General features: G+C 37.5%; 1 protein-coding gene across 1 annotated transcript in view; it reads left to right on the forward strand.

Moving 5' to 3' along the window:
• TSPAN8 (tetraspanin 8) overlaps positions 1 to 14,913 on the forward strand; it is a 162,896-nt gene that overhangs the window by 128,819 nt on the left and 19,164 nt on the right. Inside the window, exons 3-4 of the mRNA XM_060114164.1 lie at positions 13,013 to 13,099; positions 14,277 to 14,339. Of these exons, the coding sequence (XP_059970147.1) occupies positions 13,013 to 13,099; positions 14,277 to 14,339 (150 nt within the window). The remainder of the gene's footprint in view (positions 1 to 13,012; positions 13,100 to 14,276; positions 14,340 to 14,913) is intronic.

Below are 14,913 nucleotides of genomic sequence, written 5' to 3' on the forward strand. Positions count from 1 at the left end.
CAAGAAAGCAGTCATGTTTAAGTGAAGTATTTTGGAAATATTTAAAATGCAATGAAAAGGCAATCTTGGAAGCAGGACTGAACGGTAATTACAGTTTGGTAAATGAATACCTAGTGAATTTTGATGTCCTCTTATCTAGGGTTAGATTGTGATCACAAGAGGGGGCATGGACTGAAGAGAGTACAGGGAAAGCAACCTGGGGGAGAAAGAATAAGGTGGTGTGTCACAGCCATATTGAGAGAGAAGAACATCTTTTGGAGGGTTTAGCTTTTGGATTCCTGGGATGGTTCTAGACTCACCAACAGCCTATCAACTCTTGGCAATGTATCTACTACCTCCTTTACTGAATTTACCATCCACTCCCTCCACCAAGAAACTATCTCTGTATGCTCTCCTTCTGTGCTGTTTTCTTATAGGAAGAGGATTTTCTTTCTTTTTAGTATTATTTTTTAAACTTTTAAAATTGAGGTATAGTTGATGTACAATATAATATGTTTCAGGTGATTCACAATTTTTAAAAGCCATATTCCATTTATAGTTATTATAAACTATTGGCTATATTCCCTGTGCTGTACAATATATCCTTGTAGCTTATTTATTTTATGTACAGTAGTTTGTACTTCTTCATCCGTTACCCCTCTACTGCCTCTCCCCCTTCCCTCTACCCACTGATAAGTACTAGTTTGTTCTCTATATCTATGAGTCTGTTTCTTTATGGTAGAGGATTTTCTGATCTGCTTTTATATTATGCTGGGTGGCTTGATGTGTGCATTTCTCATGATAAACTAAGAAATTGACATTCTGGCTCCTGTGAGATACTTAAGGAAAGGCTGGCAAAGCTGAGCTTAGAGGGCTGCCAAGCCAAGGACCAGACCCTGGACCCCACCCAGAAGCTGGCCACTTTTTCATTTTGCTGTAATTGTTGCAAATATAAAAGGAGTATAAACATGGCAGTGAGGCTAATAAGAATTCATGAGCATCTCTAATCCATCATGGTCAGAGTACACATTTTTAATTACTGCACCATTTTGCCTCAATCTTTACTTATGAACACTTAATAGATTTTGGTGATCCAGAGTCTATTTTCTTATACATACTTTCATGTTTTTCTTTATATGACCTTTATTGGTTATTAACTTTATGTCCAGGTAAAAATCGTGAATATTTTAGAATAAAAATATCTATAAAAAGAGGAAGAATATCGGTACCCATTTTTTTTGTTTGTTTTGTTTTGTTTTTTGTGGTTACGCGGGCCTCTCACTGTTGTGGCCTCTCCCGTTGCGGAGCACAGCCTCCGGACACGCAGGCTCAGCGGCCATGGCTCACGGGCCCAGCTGCTCCGCGGCATGTGGGATCTTCCCGGACCGGGGCACGAAGCCGTGTCCCCTGCATCGGCAGGCGGACTCTCAACCAGTGCGCCACCAGGGAAGCCTGGTACCCATTCTTTATAAACACCATATTGCTACTTCACAATAACAATTCCAAGCACATTCTTTTCTGAGCTGGAATTAATACTGCAAGTAGATATGGTGGTTTCAAAATGTCCTGCAAAGCAGGAGATGGATCATTCTCATACCAGATGCTTCCCATCCCCAGTGGGAATATGCAGGAGGTTTTTATGAGCCAGGCTCCATGAGCACACAGGATAGGAAGCATAGAGCATTGTGTTCAAATGAAAGCATAAGAGGAATGTTGGTCTCAGGAATGCTGGAATCAGACTGGAGGACAAACGCCAAGCTTCTGCTCCTGTAAAAGGGATCATGAAATCCATAAATGAGCAACCTCAATTTTCCTAAAATAAGAAAAAAGATTTTTGAAAATGAGAAATGCTAAAGAGTACCGTAACTTTCTCTTCACTCTGCTTAGAATGCATGATGTCATGACCTCATGCACCCACACGCCCACACCTAAGCACAGTCATAGGGAAGAGAAACTTCAGCATCATGTTTCTTGCTCCTGCTACCAGCCTTTGAGAAAATGAATTGAATATTCACAATGCCATAAAAAAGTCCCTTTAGTATAGCGTGATGGTGATAATGGGAGAATATATAAGATGAAAGAGAATGTAATCTTTTCTCTAAAACACATTGTTTCGTTTTCCAGTACACACTCCACTGACAAATATATCGGGTAACTAGATTTTCGAAGCAAAAATACAAGAGGAAGTTATCTTCCTTTCTGGAATGTAAACTTCAAGAGATCAGGAGTATTTCTGTGTTGCTGTTTACTGCCATATCCCCAGGGCTCAGAATATAATAGGTAATCAATAAATATTTGTTGAAAGAATGACTAAATAGCAAGTTATCTGAATATGCTAATTTATTTTTTAATAATAACAAAGAACATCTGTTTTTGTTCACATTATAATGAGAAGATAACTTCCTTTTTATACATTTGTTTCCAAAATCTAGTTACCTAATATGTGTGTGTGTGTGTGTGTGTGTGTGTATATATATATATATATATATATATATATACACACACACACACATATATATATATATATATATTAAAATCCTCCGTGAAGGTAGGGGTTTTTATCTTATTTTGTTAACTGCAGTATTACCAGTTCCTAGTATCACGCACGGGACATAGAAGGCATTCAAAACATTTGTTGAATGAATTATTGGGCCTATCTTGTAGAGGGAAACATGATATAGTGATAAAAATATGAACCTCCTATCAATGCCTGTTTTCTGGTTCAAGCCCCAAATGTGGGCCTGATTTGCTTGATGACCTAGAGAAAATGCCATAATTTACATAGGGTATCTGATGGTTCTATTCATGCCCTTTCCTCTACTCTGAGCACAGAGAATCTCTGTCTTTTTTCTGTGCCAGCGTCCCCCGTACTGCTCTCAAAGCCTAGTTTAATATGACTGCCTCGTGGCGAGTCTTCATGATTAATCAGATTTGAATCCTCATCCTGCTCTGCCCTGTGCATTCACTGTGTGTGATAATAATTGACATGATGGCAGCATTAGGAAAACTTTATCTAAAATTATTGAGACTTACCTTCTGCTCTTTCCTTCAGTTATTGTTTCTTGTGATATCCCACTCTTCATTGCCTCTCCTCCCAGACGTGGCCTTTTTCACTGGGCCTAAGAGTTATTGCTTACACTCTCTAGCCCTGCCCTACCCCCTTCCCTTCACTGTTAACTGTGTTGTATGACAATTTCTCATGATCTAAGGTGGTAGCTGACTCATCTTACAATCACACTACGTAACCCAGGAGATAGTTGATGCAAGTGGACAGGATACTGATCTGATCATCACGAGACCTCAATTTTAGAAAGAGCTCTGCCACTAACCAGCTTTGTGATCTTGGGCTACTCAGTCTGTCTGGGATACCCTTTTCTCATGTATAAAATGTGTGGGCTTGTCTAGATCAGTGTTTCTATAAGTAAGTGCTATAGCACTTGTCTTTCAAAAATATGTTCTCGGGTCACATGCATTTGGGAATTGCTATGTACTTTGTCACCTTCTTAAACATTTGCAAGTTAAGGTGCTGACAAGTCCCAAAATAAAGGAAATCTTTTTCTTTACCCAATAACTGACTTTTATTGTGAGGAGGGGAAACACGTTGGTAGTTGCTTGGAAATCCATGAGGGAATCTCAGTTGAACTTCCTAGAAATCTTGGCTGTAATCACGCATCCCTTTATCTTCAATGCCAGCCGCTGTGGGTATAGAGATAAGTAAGTCAGGATCTTGGCCTTTCATGTATTAAAAAATCAGAGGTTGGACACAAAAATCAGTGTTGTAAAGGATGGCAATTTTAGACTAAAGCTTTGTTCAAATTGTAATGGGCATAAGGATTGAGAAGCAAGGAGGTCTGCCCAGAGTAGGGGCAGTGGATATAGAAGGGGACGCTTCCACAGATGAGATGCCATTTGAGCTGAGCACCAAGGGGTGGTTGCAATAATTCACTAAGTAGAGAAGGTGGGAAAGGATAGTCCAGGAAGAAGGAACAACATGCACAGAGGCATAAAAGACCCAGGTATATTCTAGGCCTGTGAAATAATTTTGTGGTTATGGAATCTAAGAGTGGAAGCTATCTTGGGAGAGAGGAACAGGAGAAAGTTCTGGGAGATGAGTTGAGGCCTGTTTGCCATGTGCTTTAAGTGCCATTCTATGGAGTCTGAATTTATCCTTTAGGTAGTAGGAAACCATCCTTAGATTGTTTTTTTTTTTTTTTTTTTTTTTTTTCGGTATGCGGGCCTCTCACTGTTGTGGCCTCCCCCGTTGCGGAGCACAGGCTCCGGACGCGCAGGCTCCGGACGCACAGGCTCAGCGGCCATGGCTCACGGGCCCAGCCGCTCCGCGGCATATGGGATCCTCCCAGACCGGGGCACGAACCCGTATCCCCTGCATCGGCAGGCGGACTCTCAACCACTTGCGCCACCAGGGAGGCCCATTAGATTGGTTTTTAATCAGGGGAATTACATTATCAATAAGTATTTTATAAAGGGAATTATGGAAAAAAAAGAGAAAATTCTGGAGTGCTAAGATGGATAGGAGGGGGAAAATGTTGGCAAGAAAACTAATTATGATTCTATTGAAATGGCTCAAGTAAGAGATGATAAAAAGCTGAAAAGCAAAAGGATGAGATGGAAGAAACAGGTTTGAAGGAAATGTAGGAGCTCAACACACTCTGGGAAGTGATTGGACATAAGGCAACAAAGAAAGAGGAATACAAAATGACTCTGCAGCATTTAGCTTGGGCAAATGTTGTGTGATTATAAAATTTACTGAGATAGGAACTTAGAGGAGTGAACTGTTTCATATAGATTTGAATTGGACTGGGTGTTCTATTACACAGAGTAATTTTGCTGTAAAAGCACAACCATCGATTTTTACGTTTTAGGGTTCAATAATGATTTAGCTAAAGACTATATTCTTCTTAAGGAGATTCAGCATCTACAAAAAGTCTATTCCAAACTGGAATTTGGTAGGTACTCAATATATTCTTGTCAACAAAACAGCATTGTAATCTATATATTTCTTTTGATTTTATCTCTAAACTATAAATAATCATTTCTAGGTCTATAAATCCATTTGTTTTTTTTCATTTAAGCAAAAACTCTCTTCTTTCAGCCATGGATAATCCTATATACATTAATGTCTCAGTAGAAGTTCGTGAAATTATTTCCATTTTCTAGGAGGAGACAGCATAGAGCACCAACAATTTTAGTGATTATTTAAATATTAAGCCATTATTTTTGAACTAGTCCTAAATTTGGTCTTAACACTAGATATTATTGTCACTATTACATTAAAAATATATTATGTTTAATAGTCAGGTAATGGGATTGTTTCAAAGACACCTTAGTCAGTGAAAATTAGAAAAATATTCTTTTAACTAATCAAATTTTTAAGAAGTCCATGCTTGCCTATTGTATAGAACTTCAGAAAGATTTTAAAGAATTTTTTTTCCCAACAATTTTTGAAGTATACATTTCTTTTATTTGGGGGAAAAGAGCTCCCTTTTAGAGGCAGGATGTGAAAACTAGCCTGACCCAAACTGTTTACAGAAAAGCAGTCTACACCTCCCTGATTAGGTCAGGGAATTTTGCCTTTACCTGTGCCAGCTGCCTTCTATTAGCACGAAAAACAAATTGTACAATCTATGGTCACTGAACTATGACCACCTTCTCATTCTGAATTTTTTGTCCAAGAGGACCAGGGAATCCAGAAACTGAGTTAGTGGAGAGGAGTGTTGTTAGATACAATTTGTCAGAGGAAGAGTAGAGGGCCCACCTTAAAAATAGACAGCTCTCAGAATGGCTACATGTTAGAAAATGAACACAATAGGGACAGTCAGAGAGTAACTCCTGAGAATTTTTTTCCTTTTACATCATAAAGAAATAAAGATAAAAACTAAATGGTCTTGTGATAGAGAGGGCAGCCTCTCCCTCCCCATTTCCCCCAGCTGCACTGAAGGCAGCTCCATGGAATTGTTTTGAAATACATTTAGAAGCTTTGGAAGGCAGGTCCATGTAATGGTTGTTCCCACCATTCTGGGGTTAAGGATGAAAGGTTGCTGTGTCTTAAGCCTTCAGACTTTGCAGATTTCTAAATGCATTTTTGTTGTATCTAGAAGAAATTTTGCACTCTTGAGAAAAGACAGTGCAAAAATGAGTTGAGACACAATGTCCCTTTATCTCAGGGCAAAACAATCTTATTTCCCTGTAGTTGAAATAGAGGCAGGGGAAGTCGGGTTGTGGTATCTGAAATCAGCAACCTGTATCGCTGTGCCATTCTCTCGCTGCTTTAGCACCACTCCCTTAACTTGGTATCTGTTTACTTTACAGAAGGCAGTTTTGGAGAAAGGATCATAAATATTCTGGCCCAGTACCCTAGGGGCCACGACAAGCAAAAGAACACACCTACCTAGAGATAGAACTTGTGATATTTAACTGTGTGTGTTACTTTTTTAATCTACTTTAATAACTGGATTATCCACCCTCCACCCCCACCCCCAGCCCCAACTTCTTTGCTTTCTATTTCTGCTGTGAGGCCGTGAACAGAGAAATCTCTGCAGGCAAATTACTCCAGAGCCATTGCAGAACAATCCTAGAAGGAACGGTTAAACTCACAGCATCTGGATTCCTGATCCTTTTCCGACATGGCAGGTGTGAGTGTATAAAATATTCTATGTTTATCTTCAACTTCGTGTCCTGGGTGAGTGTTTTTCTTGTAATTATCAATTTTATGCAAGAAAAGGGATCTTGATATAAATATCATAAATGAGAACAGACTCTGCCCTAGAGAAACAGAAGAGGAGGAGAGTGTATTTTCCATTTACTTGTTTGGATATGTTTGTTCTTTCTTTGGTTATTTCAGTAATTGAAAATGAGCCAATGACTCAAAAAAGTGCACTTTGGGTTCTGTGGGGGTAAACATTTCATAAATGTTTTGATATTGTTACAAAACAATCACAGAGGGAAAAAAATACCCCTAACTAAAAGACAATTCTTAGTTGTATATCATTCAGGCCTCCCTAGTTTAAGGACCCTGTGGGAAAAATCTGATTTGATTCCATTTGGAGCCTAACTCCTAAATTCTAACCTTTACATCTGGGTTTGAAACAGGTGAATGGTGGGGTGTGATGAGAAAGACATGAGAAGAAGATCATTTTCATAGATCCAAAGAAGAAACAATGGTCATGCTAAACTTTAAAGAGAAACAGTAAAATTACTTAATCATGGAAAGATTAAACTAAGGCACTAGTGTTGTATCAGAAATTTAAAGTTAGTATTTTGATGTGTCATTGCACCATCTTTTAATCAACAGGGTTTGTGTTTTAGCCAGCTCTTATGTTTCTCTTGAAAGTCTGCAGACACAAGAAATAACAAATAAATTGATAAGCAAAATCTAACATTGGAAAGTTGAAAAATGAAATATGGAAAGGCAAAATGGTTAAGGGATGTTGGATGTTGGGATGTTGGAAAATTGATGTTATCATTTGTAATATAAATGATGCCATTAAAGATTGTTCAAAAGTAAGTCAATAGAAATAGCCCAAAATACTTAAATGAAAAAAATTATTTTGTGTGCTGGATTAAAAAATGGCTTATGCAGTATAAGCGGGAGAAAGTTCTGGTTTTGTTTTTTACCTGGTTATCTTTAGTAAATAGGCAGCTGGTATCTACATGTTGGTAAATATCTGTCCTGTTAAAATAATGATGTACCTAGCTAAACTTAAATAGATGAATATAGTCTTATTGTCTAGAATGACTTTCCATTCAATGTCAGTAGCCTAATGAGTACAAGTGATATATATATTGGTAAAGTAAGTAAGTGAGACTATAAATAAATAAAATAAAATAAGAAAGGTTTGTTCTTTGTACTTCCTCTTTTCCTTAGAAAAATGGGCAGCTTTTGCAAATACTAAATGAAGCTCATGAATATATGCCAGATTTTAAAAGTTTGTTCTGATAAATTTCTTCCCTTGAAATATTTTAAATTGGTTAAACATTGAGATTAGAATATAAACAAAGAAATTCCTATGTACTTTGGCTGGTTTTGCTTTTAACTTTTTATTATGGAGAACCTGAAACATTCACAAAATAGAAAAGGATAATCAACCCCATCATCCAGCCCCAAAAGCCATGAAACCATGGCCAATCTTTCCTGGTCCATATTCTCATCCACTTTCCCCACCCCATATTATTTTGAAGCAAATCCTGGATATACTATTTCATCTGTAAATACTTTAGTGTATATTTCTAAAAGACAAATAATTCTTTTTTTGAAAAAATGTACCCACAATGTCATCACACTAAAAACTTAATAAGAATTTTAAAATTGATTATCAAGTGTCTATCCAGGGTTCAAATTTCCAATTGCCTCACAAGTGTTCCTCTTTGAATCTGAATACAAACAAGGTCCACGACTGTGATTGATTGGTTGATATATCTTTTATGTCAACTCTCATCTTTAGGTTCTCCATCCATCTTCATCTTTCCCCCACCCTGGAAGTTTTATGTACTTGTGTGTTTGGTTTGTCCTATTGCATTTTCTGTGACCTGGATTTTGCTATTTGCATACCCATGGTATAGTTTAACATGTTCCCTTGTCTTCTGTGTTATCTCTAACTTAGTAGTTGCACTTGGCAGTTTGATAAGATTCAGGATATTATTTCAGGGGATTGGGTACAACTAGCTTATAAGTGATATTTTGTTCTTTCATCAGGAGGTGTATACTGTCTGACCATCTCACTTTTTGTGATGTTAGTAGCTATTGATGCTTAAGAACCTCAACCCATCAGTTCACTGAGTTTCAAACCGGTGACATACTATTTCTATCATTTTCTTCATTTACTAGCTGGAATACTTTCAATAAGGAGAGATTTAGCATTACTAATTGGTTACCATTACCTTATTTTTTAAGAAAGGCAGCATAAATGTTTCTTACTCTTTACTCAACAGATTTCAAAATGATGAGTTTATTTTCTGGTATCATACAACAGTGATAAGCAAGTATTTCTTTAAATATCCTTATGAAATAATAGATTTAAATACCATCACAGTTCTTATCCTCATTGATGTGCAATTTATTCCATTTTTGGCCAGTGGGAGAGTCTTCAAGTTGGCTCCTGAGTCCTTTTGATGTGACCCTAATAACTTTGATAACTTCTTCACTATTTGGGATGATAAGATGTTCCAGGCTCACTTCCCTAATTCTTGCCCCAGACCTGGAATCAGGATTTCTCCAAGATATCTGTTTCTGAAAAGCTGCAACCATTGTCTCTTTATGATGCAGAATATATATGGGCCATTTAAACAAACTGAAATATAAATATGCTAATAAATGCATGGCTTCTACTTTAATAACGTCTCAAAGTCTTCAAACTAGTAGCAGTCCTCAAATTATGAAATAGTCAAAATATATCCATGTTGTATAAAAACAGCATACAAAGTGTTGATGGCTGTTTTAAATACATCAGAGGTCAGTATTTCATTAAATAGCTAATGAATAGCTATTCAGTAGCTAATAAGAATTTGAAACAGATCTGAATTTTAAACTGAAATGAAAAAGACAGTCTAGGAAAGGGGTATGTTATAGGTTCAGGATTATAAATTTGATATAAGAGTACAAGGTGAGTTGTGGACAGCTGTACAATACTGTACCCAGACATTGTTACTGCTTTCCTGGAGAGCTCTGATTATTTTATGATTACCGTTATCTCTGTTTTTCTGATAATGAAGTCTTTCTGATGCTATGGATTTCAGTTAGATATTTCTGATTTCCCTTAAAAGGCCTTGTTCTTCCCATCAGCATAGTGATAGGACCTATAATCTTTATATGAGACATCTTGAGTAAGAGCAACAGTTGTAAAGACCAATGATAATTTCTCAGCCAACAGGTGACATCAATATTTTCATTCAAAAGTTAGAGCAGGAGTCTGTGAGGTTAGGGAACCATTCCTATTTCTACTCTCCCCTCTACTCCCAGCCCAGAGTTCTCAGCTGGAATTTTATAATCCTTCATAGGAAATTAGCAATTTGTCACATTTCTAATGTTTACTTAAGCAAATATTTTACGGTCCCACTGATGTGGTTTTCTTGTAGACATCCATGGCCTTATGTTTTCAAATGAATTCTTTCTGGTGTAACTTTAGAGAAACTAAGCCTTTGCAAAGTAGGGCCAGATGTTGGAATATCTCTAAAATATGCATATGTTCATTTAAGCTAAACATACCAGTTTCTTTTGTGAGAGAACTTGAGATATGCCACATAAATACGCAGTGATTTCTATTTGTTAGAATTAGTAATTGAAGAAAAATGTGAGAAAGTAAAAATCATTCCTAATCACTCATGCTAGAGTTTGATGCAAATTAGAGTGAATTAGAGGTGCAGTAGATAATAGGTAAGTCATAGGTGCAAAACCTATTTCTCTGAGTCTTGTGTCAAAACAGATAAACTGCCCACATTTTCTTATGCTCCTCTTAGATAAGTCAGGCATGGGAGTGTGTGGATGCTTGGAGCATCTTAGGGGTCTGGGTAAGCATGGAATACAGGGCCTTTAGCCCACAGATTCAGTGGAACCATTGCCAGAGGTAGAGAGCTGTGGAAAGGCTGGCTCTTTATGAAGGAAAGCAGAGTGACGTAACATTACCAAACCCAAATGGGGGAACGTAGAAGGAGCCAAGCTGTAAAGCCAAAGGTGTTAGCAACTGAAGGAAGCCAACCATGAAGAGTTTTGAAGAGAGCAGAAGGAAGTCAGGAATTGAGAGAGTTCAGGAACCAGCATTTCAATGTCATCGTTGTACTTTATATGGTACCTGGGACACTAGATTGGTTGTGCTGAGCGCAATGAACAGAGTTGAAGCAGAGCAGACATAACTATGAGACGGGATAACTGAAAAATAGGGTGTAATTATATTTCATTCTGATTGATGAAATCCCCCAAGATAGACTTGACTATGGCTGAAATGTGTGAACTTTGTAAATACAGTGGTTGCCTGCCACTGTGCAGTCAGCTTGGAACTTAAATAGTGACGAAGACACTGGAGCCCAGAGGCTAAGAGCTGAACCTCAGCTCCTTCACCACCAGCTGAGTGGCCCTGGGGAAATTGGTTAACCTCTCTGTGCTTTATAGTTCCTTATCTGTAAAATCGGGATAGTAGTAATATCTAATTCATGGGTTTTTGTGAAGTTTAGATGGGTTAATACATATAAAGAACTCAGAATAATGCTAAATAAATGTTTAAGAAACAGACATTTCAGCCATCATTGTACAGGCTTTTGTATGAGTCAGGAGCATGAAACCACTCTGCAGTGATGAATAAATTCCAATTTGGATTTTGAAACAGAGGAAGAAATAAAATGGCAAGAATTATGATAAGACAGAATTTCTTCTATCATAAATTAGAAGAATGGAAAGTTGATTTTGAAGAAACAGGCAGACTGAGATTCAAATCCTGAATCTACATTGCTCTGTGGCCTGGAACATGTTCCTTGATTTTTCTTTGCCTCAGTCTCTGCACTTGTTAAACGAGGATGGTAATTTTACGCAGCAGGATCAATGGTGAAGATTAACTAAGATACTTTATGAAAGCCTATGTCCAAGGACTGACACACAATAATAATTCAATTAATGCTGTTTTCCCAATTCCAACAATCATATTGATTTTTAATTTAAAAATATTGGAATCCGGTGTGATAGTATTTTAGTCCTACTCTTATCCTCCTCTGGCCTCATGGGGCAAGGAATCTGTGGGGCTGGAGGGAGATGCTCACCCTGAGTCTGGCCTCCACTCTGGGTACTTATCTCAAAATACAGTCACATTGGGGATTAGGGTTTCAACATATGAATTTAGGGGCACATAATTCAGTCCATAGCATATTCATAAGCAAACATCAATTATGTAATTTCTTAGAATGCTGGCTCAGACCAACTGCATCTTAATTTCATAAAAAGAAGGATGTCCCATGAGAGCTGATTGGCAACAACAGTGACTTTCTTCAAAAAGAAACCAGAAAGGGGTAGTGGGGAGTAGGCCTAGTAAGTTCTGCAGTGTCCACTGATGGCTAACCTGGTGGCATAACATATCAGCTAATTTCCTTTTACAACCTTATCAACAGAAAGAAGGACATACTTAGATGCTTATTTCTTAATTCATACTCCAAATTATTTAAAACATTATAAAAAGATCAGGGGCAAACCCTTAAAGCCAAACTGGAGAAGGGACTCAAAGAACAATTATGATGATCAATCTTATAACAATTGGGATAAAACAGGTTAGTATCAATCATGGCTCTAGACTGATTGTTCTTGATAGAAAACCATTTACTTTTAATTAATTTAATTAGCAAATTATGATACATTTCTTAAAATATTCTCATTGATAGTTTTATAAAAACATCAGATTAAGATGATAATCATAATAGCTATTCAGATAATGTTATTTTCATTTAAAGCTGAAAGCGAGAGTGACTATTAAGACAAACAATGTAAATCTACCTGTGAAAGGAGAAAAAAGAGAAAGAAAAATATCAGTGAACAAATTGGAAAAACAAAAAATCCAACTGTTATAAAATTACTGAAAATCACAGAGGGTCTCATTATCATTTGATATAAATTCTTGCAGATTTATTTATTAACAAAGAACCACTAAAATGAGCATTTATCTCCATCTGCAAATGAAATTAGGATTTAGTGGAAAAGAGGAAAAGAAATAAGGAGAGTTTTCAGGCTCTAAAGCTGTTTATTCAAAGATTTGTAGTTAAAAAAAAAAGATTTGCAGTTTATAGTGTGTGCGTGTGCACACCTATAAGATAATTAAGTTGTATAGGTGATTTGGTGATTTGGCAAAGAGCTCTTTGGTAAAAAGCTTTGCTTTTCCATTGCATTTGTTGTTTTGCAGGAGTTGAAGCATGTAGTAAGGGTGGGGCTAGATTAGGAGTGCTGCTGGATTTTCACCATGTGACCGTTGTTATCTCTTGGGATCCCAGTTTCTTTGATCTGAAATGAAGGGCTTGAACCTAGATGAATTTTGAGATCTTTTAGGGAGCACAGGTTCAGCTGCTCTTTGCACTCCCTATTGCTTTCACAAAGCCCCAACTCTACTCCCAAAGCAAACGTAATGAGAAGCCGGTAAGTGAAACTGCTGTTTGGGGGTTTTGGGCATGTGGCCCAACCATGCATGATACTACAAAGCCATGGGGTTTGGAGGACTCAGGCATTTCTCTGTCAGAGAACCCTAAGGCCAGAATAGTCTAGAAACTCCTCCAAAGTCTACTGCTGTGTCTGGTATGTTACCGAGCTTGTTCTCAACATCTCTATCTAATAATAGATCTTTGATTTTTTTTTTTGAGGCCACAACATCTATACCTTAAAAAACAAAACAAAACAAAAAGCTGAAAGACAAGGTTTTTTTCTTACATTAAAGTAAAATGTGTTTCACATTTTATGTGTTGGTCTTGGTCCAAATTAAATAATCTGGTAAAGTCATTAAAGGAATTTAAGACTTTAAATACTGTTCCTCATTGTTCCTCTTCTCTGGGTAAGCTTTACTACCTAAAAGAGCTTATTTTGGGCTTCCCTGGTGGCGCAGTGGTTGAGAGTCCACTTGCCGATGCAGGGGACGTGGGTTTGTGCCCGGATCCGGGAAGATCCCACATGCCGCAGAGCAGCTGGGCCCTTGAGCCATGGCCGCTGAGCCTGCGCGTCCGGAGCCTGTGCTCTGCAACAGGAGAGGCCGCAACAGTGAGAGGCCCACGTACCGCAAAAAAAAAAAAAAAAAAAAAAAGAGCCTATTTTTAAAAGAGCTTATTTGGGTACAAAAAGTGTCGTAAACCCTTGTTGCTTAACTGCAAATTTTGTCAAATGTTCTGCTGTTCCCTGTACATCCCGAATTCTTGAATCTTGAAGGAACGTTTGGTGATTAATCAGTTATTCCCTTCCTTTATGGTCTAAGACAGCTTCTCAAAGACAAACCTAGAGGCCCAATAAGGATATTTTGTCTTTAAACTGTTATTACTTATCTTTTATATGTTAAAATCTAGCAGAAACACAGTTAAGAGTTGAAACATGGAAAACCATCTTTCCCCTCCCCTGTAGTGGATGGAAAACAGATTATTCTTATCAAACTTTCCAATTATAACAGAACATTTTAGCAATTATCTACACATAAATATGCCTCATTTATGTCTTTTAGGTTGTAATGGTAGAATTAATGATAAACCATCGTTACCACATGGCTAGAGGTGTGCGGAATTAGAGTTGTAGTTTATCTTGGGCGTACTCTAACATTTTTTTCTTTTTTCTGCAGCTATGTGGTGCCTCAATCCTGGCAGTAGCAATTTGGCTACGAGTTGGCAAAGATGGTCCAGAGGTAAATAAATACAAGTTTCTCCACTGCCAAAGTAGTTTATTTCTCTTATAATGATGAAAGTAATGACAGTAATAATAATAAAATATTTCTATAGCATTTCCTTAACTGCCTCATGTAATCATCTGTGCTGATCTGTGATTTTATAATTTAATTAAATTTAATTAATCAAAATTACCCACTATGTGCCTGGCACTGTGCTAGGCATTGATCAATCCTTCTAGAGAATGGAGAAGATGTTATTCCCCTAATAGGAAGATGGCAATGAAAGAGGAGGTGGGAAGGGGCCAAAGCAGAAATTAGCCTCCTTTGTTATTTGCTCAAGTGCAGCCTGAAGTTATCTAGAGGATATAGACTACCTTGCCTCCCCACCAAGAGCAATTTTTGTACAAGGTATTGACAATAATTTGGCTGATTCCCAAGGTGGGGTAGTGATCCAAAAGAAAAGAAGGTGAGAAGTTCTCTTGGAGAAGAAGTATTTGAATCTGTGTTTTAAAGGCAGCAAAGTACAAAGATAGTTGGTAATTACTTGGGGCACTTGGTATTGAGGGTAACCCCTTGTAACAGCAAGAGGCTG

Source organism: Mesoplodon densirostris, chromosome 11, assembly GCF_025265405.1.
Source record: "Mesoplodon densirostris isolate mMesDen1 chromosome 11, mMesDen1 primary haplotype, whole genome shotgun sequence".
NCBI lineage: Eukaryota > Metazoa > Chordata > Mammalia > Artiodactyla > Ziphiidae > Mesoplodon > Mesoplodon densirostris.